The following is a 15796-nucleotide window of genomic DNA, read 5'->3' as shown; positions in this document are numbered from 1 at the left end:
TTTGAACAATTTTCACATGAGCGTTTTTGAGAAAATGAACGATGTTGATTTTTAAGGTTTAATGTATACTATATTAACCCGTATTATTTAGACCACTACAACTTCGTCCAGGGAGGTAAATTCGACAACCGAACCTGTCTAGTATTTTGCTTGATACCTATTTCTAAGAACTGATGCCAAAACCGATTGAATGTTTTTTTAGATCGCGAGATTTCTTTCTTATAACGTTGATGATGCCTCGCCATCTTAGAGAGCTACGTATTCGTAACGCCAGGAATAATTAGAGGTTCAAGTTCCTTTTTTCGTTTTTACAATAAAATGACGTTTAATGACTACTGAAACAAGACCAATATATTTGAAACAAAACCAACACCCTGTCCCTAAGCGGCAGCTGAATATGAATCTCCTTAAAGTCAGTCTTACAGTAATGGAAAAGTGTTCTTGTTCTCTCGAGCAATTATCGAGTACCGTTACACATGTCCTCAATAGAACCTTTAACGATTTCTCTATTAAAGCCGCATTGTCACCAGTTAACTGTAAATAAGTAAATTTACTTCCGGAGGTCAGACGGAAACCTCATCCGTTGAAAGACAAAAGGATCTATTAGAATCCGAAATATTTAACAGGCCATCCGCTCTAAATTATCAATCACATCCTCAAAGAAACTTCCAATAGACACACTGCTTTCAATATTTTGACATATTTTTCGCGTTTTCCGTTAAAAATTATCGGATATTGTTAGGTAATCGACCGGAAGTAAACTGGTGATAATGCGGCTTTAAATTTCGCGAGATCAAAGTCTTTGTCTTTGTTTTTCGCAGGTCTTTAAGTTTGCGAATTTTTAAAATCGCGAAAAACGCTAATATAAGTACATGCGAAATTAAGCAGAATAGTTTCTTTATAGTTCACAGGTCTCTTTTGGGGCAGCCATTCGTGTCGGAGTCATGTTGCTGCTGAAACGAATAATCCCTGGGGGATTAATTTTATAACTTATTATTATTGCATAAAACTTGTTATATAACACCCCCACATTATTAGGCTTCTTGTCAATGACACAGAAGGGGCTTCACAGTCCTTTATCATTTGAGCAGTAAAATACGAGCCAAGGAAATCTTTTCAATATGGCCACTAATTGGCAAATGATAAGGAAAGCGGTCGGCTCGATTATAATGTTTATAATGTTCCATGTTTCTAATACGGAGATTTGCACCAAGTCGATTTGCGAGTACGAGTTTGTTGTGCGGGAGACGAAGACCATGATGTACTCCGCGGACGCTAATAATGCGTACCAAGTGAAACTCGAAGACGACGGTTCCTTGTCTCTACTTGCCACTCCACATGGCTTTCACAGGTATGGCTGATGTCCTCTCTACGCTATCGCTTTGCGTGAGGGAATTTTGGTTTAGCATGACCTTGACAGCACTCAATGTGTAATTGCTTATGTAGTTTGCGCGACGAGATCTTTGAGGATCGATAACGTAAAATTATCTAGGGGCAACATCTTATTTTGCAACTTTTCGAGAAACTGCTGTTATGCGATTATCAAATTTAACCTTCTATTGCTCTAATTGACATGTCAAGAACTTATCTCCCATATCTCTCAAACGTTATATTATTAGCCATACTTAATGCAAGTGCATGTAAATGAAGATTCGAGAATCGGCTTTGTTTGTGTATACACAGGTAGCCCAAGCTCGGTCAATGAGTAATTTGAACCGACCGGCTCATTGACCGAGAGAACATATGGTGTTGTTACTTTATGCTAGTATTCTTAAAATGTAATAAATTCACTCCAATATGATGTAGTACTTGTAGTCGTCTATTATTTCCACGTTTAAAAGATTTAGAGCGTATTTGGGGCCGTTTTATTAGGGATGTTCGGTGAAATTTAGAATTTCCTTTATCGATTCTATAGTTCAAATTAGTCATTGACAGAGCTTGGGCTATTATTTGATGTCGTTCTCCCTCAGCCTTGCTTTAGCACTTGCCATTTTTACTACGCTTCAGTGTTTGCTTTTGAGTGACAGCTGAAGCGAACAAAATAAATACCTGGGGCTTGCCCCGCTGAACAAAGTTTTCTATTCAAACTGTATTTTTTTGTGTGTAGGACGGTACCAAACATTAGTATTCCTTTGGACAAGGTGCACACTGTTGACGGCATCAATAGAACAATCATTACTATCAACGACCAGTTCCCAGGTCCGACTATTGAGGTCACTGAAGGGGCCGAGGTAAGAGATCAGACAGATATAGGTAATGTCATTTCCCAAGTCCGACCATTGAGGTCACTGAAGGGGCCGAGGTAAGAGATCAACAGGTAATACATAGGTAAAATCAATTCCAAGGTCCGACTATTGGGGTTATGGGAGGTGCCGAGGTAAGAGATCAGACAGACGACTATTGAGGTTATGAAAGGGGCGAGGTAAAGAGTTGATAAGAGATCAGAGACATAAGCCAGAGATAAGACTGCTAGTCTTGATATAGAAGCTTTTCAAGTACGCAGAGGCTAGAGAAAACGATATAAACGTCTACTGTCGCATGTTTGATTTGCTAACTTTTCGGAACCCTTCTTTGTGGAACCTGCGAAGAGAGCAGGGGCGGAACCCCCTTTTAGGATATTGTGTTTAAAAATAGCAAGAAATATAAGGAAATCCCTGGAAGAACAATGAATCCGGTCCCCCTTTCTTGAAACCCTTGCTTCAACCCCCCTTTTTAAAACTCCTGGATCCGCCCCTGAAGAGCAACTTTTGCTAACAGGTTATTCTTTGAGGTAACATTTATGGAAAAAATAATCCAAATTGGTACGAATGAACCTAACTTAATCATTGTCAAAAAGGAAGATTTCTGTGTCGTATGTTTCAGGTTGTAGTGACAGTCGTCAATCACCTGTTAAAAGAAGGCGTGACTATTCACTGGCATGGAGTGCACATGCGCAGTAACCCATGGATGGATGGAGTCGCGTACATAAGCCAGTGTCCAATCCAGGTCAAGGTAACGCGTCACGTGACTTGTGACACGTGATCCTTTTCCTTGTGGGGTAAGTAGTATGGATTGCCAATCCAGGTCAAGGAAACGCGTCACGTGACTTGCGGTCTTTTTCCTTGTGGGCGCACATAGTTTGGATTGCCAATCCAGGTCAAGGTAACGCGTCACGTGACTTGTGGTCAATTTTTTTCTAGCAATCTTTCCAGTATCGATTTATCGCTGACCCCCCGGGGACGCATTGGTATCATTCGCACTTTGAGCTCCAGAAATCTGACGGGCTTTACGGTGCACTAATCATTCACAGGTAGAAAATTAATGCTTTATATATACTATATAATGCTTCTTATATATACACACCTGTTAATTATAGACCCCTGTCAGCCAATCACGCCGCCATTTTACGTTCCCGCACAATATAGAGTGACCCAAAGAATCTATTCCCGTCGGCTGATTCAAGCAAGTAACTGCGAAACTTTTAACCAAATTCCAATAACAATAAATTCCCCTGTCAGCCACACCTTTAAAGAAGGCCAATCACGCCGCCATTTTACGTTCCCGCACAATATAGAGTGACCCAAAGAATCTATTCCCGTCGGCTGATTCAAGCAAGTAACTGCGAAACTTTTAACCAAATTCCAATAACGACTAAACCGCTGTATTTTCAATGGTTAAAAACAACAAGGAGTGGTTGATAAATGATATCTAAAACAGTGTTTTCTATTTCATTTAGCAAACTCAATTCAAAATTTCAAAATCAGCCATAAAAATGGATGCTTTCTCACACATGGTGGATGATAGAGCCCCCGTAGATGACAATGAAAATACACTGGGGCAAAAAGAGCTCTCATATATTTAAAGGATATTTTCCATTGGTGCAGTGTCACATAAAGTCAATAGCCAGTGACCAAGAAAATGCTTACGATTTCAATCCTAAACATACCTATTTCCAGAGCTCTTTTTAGACTAACAAGACCCTTAATAAAGTCAATAGCCAGTGACCAAGAGATGCAAACGATTACAATCCTAAACATACCATTTCCAGAGATCTTTTCAGACGAACAAGACCCTTAATAAAGTCAATAGCCAGTGACCAAGAGATGCTAACGATTGCAATCCTAAACATACAAAGGAGCTCTTTTCAGACGAACAAGACCCTTGATGTTGCCCTTAGAGTATTAGGCTCAAGCTCTGACATAGAAATACGCCTAACTGTCGAATCCGTTGTATCGCGACCCGCGTTTTCAAAACACGATTTTTGTTTTGGTTTTCTGTTCCGTCAGTAAAATTATTCTGAGCCAATCAGAGTCTCGCTTTGTGAACTTCACTGGCTATCCTATGGACGAAAACCAGACAGTGTCGCGACAGAAAGCCAGGCAACTGCAATAGGCGAGAGATGGCAAGAACCTGATTGGCTTAGAATAATTCGACTGGCGGAACAGAAAACCCCAAAACAAAAACAAACCGATGTTTTGAAAATGCGGCGTTGCGATACAACGGATTCGATAGTAACAGAAACCCTAATTTGATTGAACCATTCGTGTGGGATTTAACATCCTGATTTTCAAAGCAAACTTGGAACACTTCGTTTCCAGATCGCTGCCCCGCCTGCCGTATCACGTCATCACTTTGAGTGACTGGTTTCCATGGCACTCCACTGAAATAGAGATTTCAAACCCACTGCGAATAACACGGAAAGGATATGGGGATATCTTCTATGCCGATGAGAAACGCAGTAAGGGGATTATTTATCCTTCCATGACCCGATGTTGTGTGGCTTGTAATCTAACGTTACATTATAAACTCCTTACAGACACAAGAACCCACCTCACATCTTCTTGCGTCCAAGAGGCGAATTAAAGATTTCTCTCAGTGCTTTATGTGCACCGCAATATGACTATTTGAAAATATGTAGCGGATATTCTTACCAATGCACGTCTCAAAGATGGGGTAGTTAGACAGATGGAAAAGGTAGCAAACAGAAAGGGCAAATATTCTGAATAATGTTCAATACTTGACTTTTTGTTTGATAAAAATAAGATATCTTCAAATTTTGTTAACCAATAGCTGGGATAACCAGCTAGGTAGAAAATAAGTGCTCTGACTAGGAATTTGCGATTGTTGTGTGTTTGCAGGTTATATGTTTGACTGGACGATTGAAAACCCCTTGCACTATTGGTCGGGTTTAGTGAATGGAAAAGGTCGCCATGGCAACAACACTGCACCGCTCAGCATCTTCAGGGTCAAACCGGGATCAACATACCAACTGCACGTGATCAACACGGGACTCGTCTATCCGTACAGGTAAATACACATTTACCAGCTGCACGTGATCAACACGGGACTCGTCTATCCGTACAGGTAAATACACATTTACCAGCTGCACGTGATCAACAAGGGACTCGCCTATCCGTACAGGTAAATACACATCTACCAACAGCACGTGATCAACACGGGACTCGCCTATCCATACAGGTAAATACACATCTACCAACAGCACGTGATCAACACGGGACTCGTCTATTCGTACAGGTAAATACACATCTACCAGCAACACGTGATCAACACGGGACTTGTCCATCCATGCAGGTAAATACACATCTACCAACAGCACGTGATCAACACGGGACTCGTCTATCCGTACAGGTAAATGCCTATCTACCAACAGCACGTGATCAACACACATACCAGGGCCGTAGCATGCCTCGAAATATTAGGGGGAATGGTGGTATAATACAGAAACATTAAGAAAATATTGGGAGGGGCACAGCCACGCCCCTACTTGTTATTTCCTTGTAATAACGGGGGTGACACATGCTCCTAGTGCCCCACCCCCTGCTATGGCCTTGCATACACATCAACACGTGATCATCACACAAATAATTTTATAAAAGAAACTAAACATTTTTCCTGTGGCTGCTTTTGAATCTCCAAAAAAGATTTGGCTCTCATAGCGCACTGAAGGCCCCCAAATAATGTTTTTTTTTAAAATATTGAGATAAATGCAAGTAAAAATGTTGTACCTTTTTATCTGTCTCTATTACTGTTTGATAATCCGAAATATGCCCTACGCAGATTTGCCATAGACCAGCATCAGCTGACAGTGGTTGAAAGTGATGGCCATCGCGTCAAACCCGTCACTGTAGATTCTGCGATTATCTTCAACGGCGAGTCCTACGTGTTCGAGTTCAAAGCGAAGACAAAGCCCACACACACTCGCTACTGGATGAGGGGAGTGAACTTCCGGACGGGCGTTGGACCAGGTGCTCCCCCAGATGGCTGGGTTTGGGACGCGAGGGCCGTACTCCAGTATGAATCAGAAGACAGTCGGGAGGACCCGATGACGGAAGAAAAAGCATGTAGCGAAGAGTCCCCCTGTGTGGTACTGAACTGTCCGTGGAGAATCTACAGCAAGGTACGGTGGTTTCTAGATAATGGTTATCCTGTGCATTTTAACGCGAAATAGAGATTGTTTGCCACTTGTCTAGTTCAAGATGCAATAAATGATCAATATGCATTAATAATTAATTTTTTGCATCTTGTACCAGACGAGAGGCTTTTAAAAGCTTTGAGAACGAGAAAGTTTTATGCTGGTTGCAAAACACCTCCGACGAGCCTGCTTAACAAGCGCTTAGTTGCGCTAGTAGCCGAGCGAGAATTGATCTTATTTGCGCGAGCAGGTTTTGGAGCCAAGATCTGGTTACATTAGCACATTAACCAGTAGTTCATTTGAAATGCAATGTATTGTTTTCCCTAAGATCTTGCTACATTGTGATATTGTGATTTTGAGATGGACTGTTCTCCCTAAGCAATAGCGGATCTAGGGGGAGGGTTCAGGGGGTTTAACCCCCCCCCCCCTCCTTTTGGCTGCCAGAAAGCAATATGGCAATATGTATAAAAAAGAACCTCACCCCTTTGTCATTGAGCAAAAACCCCCTTTTAGCGAAAAGCTAGATCCGCCCCTGCTATGATCTGGTTACATTAGCGCATTAAACCAGTAATTCAGTTGTGATATTGCGATGGACTGTTTTTCCTAAGGTCTGGTTTCCACACCACACCTGTATCCCCGTATCAGACCTACGCTTGGACAAAACATACTACGATCCCGAAGTCATTGACAATCAGCCCGAGCGCAACGACGACGTGCACGAAGTCTTTCTCAATTTTGGCTTCCCAATTGGCTCCTCTGTCAACGCGCGAAGGTTCATTAGTCCCCGGGCCCCGCTCTTCCAAGACCCTGACACGTGGGGACTCACGGACTGCGCGAAGGCGTGTTCGGACGAAGGCTGTTGGTGCACCCACGTGGTTGAACTCCCACCAGGGAAGACAATCCATCTAGTGCTGAACTCCTACAACAATGCAAAACTCAGTCATCCCGTCCACGTCCATGGCCACAGCTTCCAGGTACAGGCCACGTGACAGGTACAGGCCACGTGACAGGTACAGGCCACGTGACAGGTACAGGCCACGTGACAGGTACAGGCCACGTGACAGGTACAGGCCACGTGACAGGTTCAGGCCACGTGACAGGTACAGGCCACGTGACAGGTACAGGCCACGTGACAGGTACAGGCCACGTGACAGGTACAGGCCACGTGACAGGTACAGGCCACGTGACAGGTACAGGCCACGTGACAGGTACAGGCCACGTGACAGGTACAGGCCACGTGACAGGTACAGGCCTAGCTCCCGTTAACTTACCGGGGATTACCCTGAATGCGAAAATTGATACCCAAAACGTTGTTTTTCCTTAATATTTTCAGCTGAATTTATAGATCAACTATTCATCTTGAATTGGCCAAGTTGAAATATCAAAATTTGGTGCTTTTTTTCCGATTAAATATCGCCATTTTCAAGTTGTGTCGAGTTGTTGTGAGTCTTTATCACTTGAGAAAACCATTCCACTGCCCGGAAAGAAGGGGGCCAATCACGGCTAACATCGTTTTATGGGATTCCCTACCAGCCAATCAGGTTTTTTTCTCTCGAATAATTTGACATTTAGCTGTAACCGTGCGCCTTAAAAATGTAAACAACTTTGCGAAGGTATTGGAAGTTTTGCTTCAAAACGAGACTTTATCTACTTGTTTTTTGTCTTTTTTTTTTTAAAGTGCCGATGCCACAGCAGTGTTTGGGGTACCAGTTGTCTACAGACATCGACAAATCCACGATTTTTATTGATATTCAATAATTATTTTGCCAATCTATTCATTAACTCTGAAAATTATAATTTGCTTGTCGGGAACCCGTAAACAACCGGGACCCTACCGCTAGCTTTGAGAAACGCTCTTCCTCGCCCGGAAAACTCTCCCGGTACCCTAACGGGCCCGATTATAACCGGGAGTTTTGAGAAACGACCCCCAGGCCCGAAGCCAAGATTTTGAGAGGGGCTTCGTTTACCCATTTAACAGACCATTTTCTCTATCCTCTATCCTCTTTTATTCGTCTTAGCTCGCAGTGGCACACAGTTTGCTTTCATTACTGAGGATTTTCCAGTCAAGTGGGGGAGGGGGGGGGGTTCCAAACAAACCCTATGGGCCTGCTATCAGTTCTTTCAAAAATTCTAGATAAGATAGGAATAAATAAGCCGGACATTAGAAAACCATTAATTTTGTGATAGAATCAAAGTTTTGACTCTTTCAATCAAGTTCATCTGTGCTCTCTTTGCTGTTATTTGATCAACAGGTGTTGAAGATCGGCTACCCCATGCAGAACGAGACGACCGGTCAAATCTTCGGCATCAATCCCGACATCACTTGCGACAACGACTTCTGTAGCCGACAGAGATGGTCCGCGGGGCAGCCCAAGGATCTCAATTTCGACAACCCCCCTCTAAAGGACACGGTGGTTGTCCCATCGTTCGGTTACACGGTCGTGAGACTCAGTAAAGAGAATCCAGGTGCGTGCTATAGGAATACGCAGGGCTGTAACAGGGGGGTGCACTGGGGACACGTGCCTCTCCTCCCCCCCCAGTAGGGACGTGGCTGCCCCCCCCAGTAGGGGCGTGGCTGCCCCCTCCCAGTAGGGGCGTGGCTGCACCCCTCCCAAGACTTTCTTATTGTTTCTGTATTGTGCTCCCCCGAATATTTCTGAGCCTGCTATATTCCTGAAAGGAGTATAACTTTCGAACTCATTGAAAGAATCAGTCCATGTTCAGAAACGAGCGTTGCGCATAATGATCTCTTGAGTGCGTTAAAAAGACGCTCTCGTCAGAACTTTATTTCCAACATCAAAGGAGATAATAATACTCTATACCCGTAAATTTCAACATGTCGAGTCACAGAATGCCAGGTCTATTCACTGAGATCTAGTATAACTAGTTTTTGTAAAGTGTTTAAAACAAAACGGTTTTCCGAATTTGTGACTATACATAATAATAATAGTAAAAAAAATAATAATCTTTGATGGCGTTTTAAACTAAAAATTTAGTTGTAATACTGCAATTGGTTTAAATAAACACGTCTATCCATCTATCATCTATCTAACTTACACGGGAATCAGCTTCAATAATGTTTTCTACTATTTTTTTTGTTTCGTCGAAGGCTATTGGTTCGTTCATTGTCACGTGGGAAATCACATGACCGAGGGTATGGCGCTGATACTGAATGAGTCGTTTGCCAAGCAACCTCCCGCCCCGCCTGCATTCCCTACTTGTCAGCAGTTCTCTCTCGGGCAGAGTGCCTTCCAGGATATGCTAAAAAGCAATGAAAAGTGTCTTGATGGAGTTTGTACTGCGCATGCCCATCTTGTGACCAAGACGAGGAATGACGAGTATTGTGAGGTGAGCATTTGGTTGGATGCCTTTTTTAAAATCTTTTTTTTTTTAACTTATGTTTTTCCAGCTGCACAGTCAATTCATCCTTATTAGGACATTACATGCCATATTTGGAAGTCTGCTTCAATACCTTTTTCCTCGCTTTTTAATCGCCTCAGAACTGTGTACGTCGAGTGAATTTCCACTGCGTAAATTTGCAGGAATTCGGGTTTTCTAAGATTTCGCAGGCCGCCATTTTGAAAAATCCACCCAGGCCTTAACGTTTCAGAACACCACAAGTTTCCACCACAGGTCTTTGGGCCATATGGCTTCTAACATTTTAAAATTCTTTAGTGATGCCGGTCTTCTACCAAGATCTTATATATTATATAATTTTTATTTCGTGATATTTCGAGAATCTTGCGAATCTCGTGAAATTAAAACAATGCGTACATTTTAGGTACTAATATTAGTCAATTTCATCTCATTTTATTTGATCTCACTATATTTTCAAATTTCATTTTCACTCCACCTACTTTTGTTCTACGTCGACTAATTTACTTGTTCCTAAAATAAACTATCTTGATAGATATACATTTTTATTTTTTATGATTGTTTTAACTGATCACGTGTCTGTGTGACAGGTCCTGGTGGGTCACGTGACCGCTATCCTTGTTGTCCTCATTCTATTGGTTGTGCTGATGCTAGTGGTAACTGTCGTCTGCACCTGTTTACTTGTCAAACAGAGAAAGGGAAGTGACAGTGCAGTCATCTTTAGTTCTTCAAAAGGAGTACATTTGTGACTTTATAATTTTCTTCACAATATGACTTATCTAAAGGTACTAATACGAGCAAAAATAATTCAAAATTGTTTCGCAACATAAACGGTGCAAGCTGAATAAGTTTGTTTCAGAAAGTAGAAGGTCGTTCTACCTTATTCAACAAAGCTTGTGAATGTTGCGCGTACTACCACAAAGAACCAGGTTTTCTCGTAGCAAAATGACGTCAACACAACTCAAGCCACACTGACGCTTGTGATTGGTTGAGACAAGTTGGATGGTATTGTTGCTGATATTACCGTACCTTAAGCTAAATAACCGCCTCTTTGATAACTATGCATAATACTCAAGGTACTTTTCGTATTCATTCGCCAATCAAAAGTTAGGCATTCTGTCAGGGAACATCCTAAATGGTGCACATTTTTAGGAATTTGTGTGTGTGAATCAGAAAGCAAATTCCATAACAGAAAAAAAAACAGAACCTCCATATTATGGAGGAAGTCTCCCTCCCCACGCTTTCAACGAAAAGTTACATCCGCTCTTTCAACGAGAGAACAGACAAACTTGCCAAGTCTAAAATATTTCTATAATATAATTTTACACGTAGACCTCGAGTTTGAAGACGCTATTATTTTTCTGAATTATCAGTTTCTTTGTCAAATGTAACTATTGTATATTTTGCTTTTACTGAGTTGGTTAAGTGATCGAATGCGAATTACTAATTGAATAGCAGTCAAACAGCGAATTCTTCAGTCAAGGTCACTGGGGCAACCAACACGAGTGAACAAAAATAATCTTTTGAGCACGGGCTTTCGGATGGTTTCACAAATATATTTAGTAATGTCTTTTTTGTTTTAAATAAAAATATTCCCACCTCAACTGGTTGTATTTGCCCTGTTTTTGCTCAAGGTACAGTAATACGAGCAACAAAATCATCCAAAGTCTTGCAACAAAACTATTTGAATGTTGTGCGTGTTACTATAATGAATCAACTTTTGTTCTCGTATCAAAATGACGTCACATCGCAAGTCACACGTCTGAAGCTTGTTTGGTTGAAAGAGCAACAAGTTGGATAATTCTGTTGCTCGTAATACCGTACCCTTAAGGCCGATTTAGACGATACTATTTTTGCCTTTATCATCGTATGCGAAACGCTTGCGTCAGCATAAAACTCAAGACGCAAGGTCTAAATCAGCTCTACAACTCCGCTACGACAAGAGCTTACGACACGAAAAAGTTTTTTAATTATTTTAAATTTTTGAATCATGTTTCAAAACTCTACGACTTTGTGCCCATATTTGGTAAAACTCTACAACTTTGTGCCCATATTTTGGATTTTTGAATCATGTTTCAAAACTCTACGACTTTGTGCCCATATTTGGTAAAACTCTACAACTTTGTGCCCATATTTGGTAAAATAACAGAAGCATAGAGGCGAATCGTTCTTTCAGGGGAGAGACGGAAGGCGATGACTGTTTTGGTTTGTAAATATGGCGGAAATCCATACCCCATACGAAGATATCGTCGGCGTGGATATACGTAGCTCCACTAAGATTGAACAATATGTCCCATTCTGTCAGCCGTTTCTTCTCTCGGATCCTGCTTCGTCTTTTTCCATTTGTTCACGGCGTAAAATTTCATCAGCAAGTGCTTCAGCTGCAACAGTGCGACGGTCCGCCATGTTTTTTGTTGTTGGTCCCAGTCCTCGACGAGTAAAAAGCGCAAAAGTCGTACGCGATTTTCTATAGACGTGAGCAAAAATTCGTGAGTGTCTAAATCAGAGCTAAGTCATGTCGCATGCGATGGTTGTAGGCAAAAATCGTAGCGTCTAAATCGGCCTTTATTAAAGCTTTCGCGATGACAAAGCACTTTTCAAAGCTTGTTAAAACAGCAAAAACAAAAAAAAAAACAAAAAAACAAAAAAAACAAGCAATTCCAATAGGGAGAAAATAAGAACTTCAATGTCACAGAGGAGAGATTTGTACGACACCTCTCATTTGACGCAAATATCAGACGACGGGAGTCATTTGTGAAGTGTTACATATATTAGCCAAGAGTATGATACATCGTCAACTAGAGAGATTAGACCAAGAATGCCAACCATCAGCATTTCAATCTAAAGGAGAGTTTATTATTTGACTGGATTACTCAATTGTCAAATAACACTTAGAGAAATGCTCCTTACTGCTGTTTGCTACTTTTACCACATATTTTTATATCAAAATGGTGGTTTGCGTTCGGGTGCCTAATATTGATCAACTTGCCGTGTTCTAATTGTGTTTGAAACAGATATTGCTGTAAATACTGGTCTGTTTCGTAGAACAATAATTCCCACGGTTTTGTGTTACACCTAGAGATTTTTTTTTAGTTCCGAGTGTGTATATAGATGAGTAGATAAAAACCTTTCCTTATTTCCTTTTCTTGGCCGATCACGCCGCCATTTTACGCCCCCGCACAATACCGAGTCACAAAAAAGAAAATTTCCATTGCTAATTTAAGCTCAAAGCTTGTTAAAAAAGCATAAACCAAAAAAAAAAAAAAAACAAGCAGTTCCAATAGGGAGAATATAAGAACTTCAATGTCAAAGAGAAGAGATTTGTACGACACCTCTCATTTAACTATAAGAAGCAAATAAGATCAAAGCGGCTGAGGTGCTTTCAACCGAATACTCAAAGTCCCCCCACATCTGTACATAATAAAGGCCGATTTATTCTGATCATTTTCAGTACAAGGAAATATAGTAATAGTATATTTACGCTATGTTTACGCAATCACAAGTTTTATCAAAAAAGCCCAACTCCTCACCATGTCCGCAATGCATTGCGTCAGGCTGCCATTTTTGAAGCCGCCGAAATGCAAAACTATTTTGCAGTAGATTTTTCACATTATCAAAACAAAAACGACGGGTCCTTTTGATAGGGGCGTTTTGATAGAGTTAGAGGGGCGGATTCAGAAATTAGTTAGATATTCGACGTCCACTCGGATAAGGACTTTAAATCGTAGGTCCCGTCTCTCCAATACTACTCTACACTACACTAATCTGAACCGGAGGGACGTAAAAAGAAAATGAACCGCTGAGGACGCAAGTAGACACCATGGCAACCCTCAGTGACAATACTGACATTACTAACCCACACTTATGATTGTAAACTGCCTTGCGCAGTCTGTTATGGAGGATTAGATATCCTAGCATATAAAGCGCTTAGAGCTATCCGTATAAGCGCTATACAAATGCACAGATGTTTTAATTTTTGTTTTTTGTATATCAATTAAAAAGCTGAGTGAAACTATCTTTCGAGGGGCTTTTCACTTAATAAGACGGGTTAATTATTCCTAACGCTTTTTTGATCATTTAAGTCTGTCATGGATTTGCATTACATTTTTGTGAAATCAAAATTTCCAGATGGGGTGGGGGGCGAGTACTATATCTGAAAAAATGGTACCCAAAATGGAAATTCCAGAGGGGTGGGGGGTCATACCTCCGGGTATGGATATATTATGGAACTACACAATAAACGTATAGTTAATAGGGTGGTTATTTTGAAGTTTTCTTGCAAAGAAAGCGACGTATTTTCGAATGTAAACAGTAATAAAGGAGTGGATGATCTACATTCTTTAAATACGAACTTGTATTTAATGACAAGGTGCAATCGCGTGATAACCGATCAAAAGGCTCAAAAGCTGATATTACAACCAAATAAAAATACAACCTGATAACAATACTGTTGTACAATGTGTATTGTGCATAAAAATAATGTAAAAAGGCAACTTTACTTTGATTTCATTTTAAAAGGACTGGGATACGGTCTAAAATCTCGAAATGTTAAATGCATGTTATGAGCGTGGGACTCAGCACGTTTTGCAAACGCTTCCTACATCGATTTCTTTGGGGCCAATTCGTCCATTAAGAGCATTGGTAGTTAATTAACATCAAACTATTAAAGGAACGCAAAGTATTCCCAAAACATCAAACTATTAAAGGAACGCAAAGTATTTCCAAAACATCAAACTTACGCAAAGTATTCCCAAAAAAAGAGGAATATTATAACTAAGCACAACTTCAAAGGATTGGTGGATTGCAAGAGTACCATAGTGTAGCCCCTATAAAGGAATTTTAATAGAAACATAATGACAAAAACAAAATTAAATGAAGCGTGCTGCGGATGCAGCCAGCAGGAAAAGACAGCCGTCTGAACTTTAATTCCATTCTTTTCAAATACCGATACCTTCGAGCTAGCTACAACTTCCCGGTGTTAATATAAAGGGGTGATGAGCCCGGATAGAAGACTTCAATCTATGTCCGAAATCAGACATATAAGCAACTTTTGATAATAAATAGATCCTTACTAACAGGAAAATATATGCCTTTGTGTTTCGCACCCATGCTGTTTTTAACTCTGTTAACTTTCTTAAACGAGGTCACGAAATCTGTCTTTTTAAATCATGCACAATCTTAATTAAAAGCTTTGAACCGGTAAAAAATATTCCACCTTCCTTATATAACACATACCATTCGATTTGAGCCATTATTTTGGGGATAGATACACAACAAAAATTTTCCCAGCATAATGTGGAACGTGCGTGTACCACTTTGTCACAGAATGGCAGGTCCTTTCTTGAGAAGTTCCGTTCTTATTCTTATTCATTAGTTTAAAAGAATCCGGTCTTGTGAAAGTTTGTTACGGTTCTGAAGACAAGAATAAGGAGCTGTTGTTTCACCGTCTGATAAACATGGTAGTCACGTCTGATTATTTGGAAGAGCCTAGACAAGCCTCGGAACATTTTTTAGAAAAACAAGGACAAATACCGACACTTTTTATCGTTCACTTCCTATGATTGATACGAGTATGTAATCGAACAGACAGTCAAACAAAATCATTGTTTTTCTGATCAATCGGTTGGTCAGACTTGTGGTGATACGAATTAAAAGCACACCTGTAGGATCATAATTGTCATGTTTCTTTTTTTTGCTTTTTTATCGCTCTAGAGCTTTGTAAGTCGATATTTTCCACGTAAACTTGCAGGAATTCATATTTACTACGATTTTGCTGGCAGCCATCTTGGAAATGGAGCCTAGTCCCTAACGTTTTAGAATATCACAGATCTCTGGCGCGCTCACCCCAGGCTCTTTTAGACCATTAAGAAAAACGACAGCCATTGATTGATATGAACAGTATGGGCGTGGCTGTGCCCCCTCCCCCCCCCCCCTCAACTTAATGTTTCTGTATCGTGCCTCCTTCAATATTTTAAGGCCTGCTGCAGCTCTCAACTCACCGAAAATTGC

General features: G+C 40.8%; 1 protein-coding gene across 1 annotated transcript; it reads left to right on the top strand.

Moving 5' to 3' along the window:
• The first annotated feature begins 953 nt into the window (after nt 1-953).
• On the top strand, nt 954-11391 carry LOC5500839 (L-ascorbate oxidase-like). The gene is made up of 11 exons (XM_048721702.1): nt 954-1351; nt 2108-2231; nt 2863-2991; nt 3180-3289; nt 4578-4717; nt 5118-5286; nt 6058-6397; nt 7021-7386; nt 8665-8878; nt 9522-9760; nt 10378-11391. The coding sequence occupies exons 1-11, from the start codon at nt 1122-1124 to the stop codon at nt 10534-10536; spliced, it is 2220 nt and encodes a 739-aa protein (XP_048577659.1). The 5' UTR covers nt 954-1121; the 3' UTR covers nt 10537-11391.
• The last annotated feature ends 4405 nt before the right edge of the window (nt 11392-15796 follow it).

This window comes from Nematostella vectensis, chromosome 14, assembly GCF_932526225.1.
Source record: "Nematostella vectensis chromosome 14, jaNemVect1.1, whole genome shotgun sequence".
Classification (NCBI taxonomy): domain Eukaryota; kingdom Metazoa; phylum Cnidaria; class Anthozoa; order Actiniaria; family Edwardsiidae; genus Nematostella; species Nematostella vectensis.
Note: the sequence above shows the minus strand (reverse complement) of the source record. Positions and strands in the feature narration are given on the sequence as shown.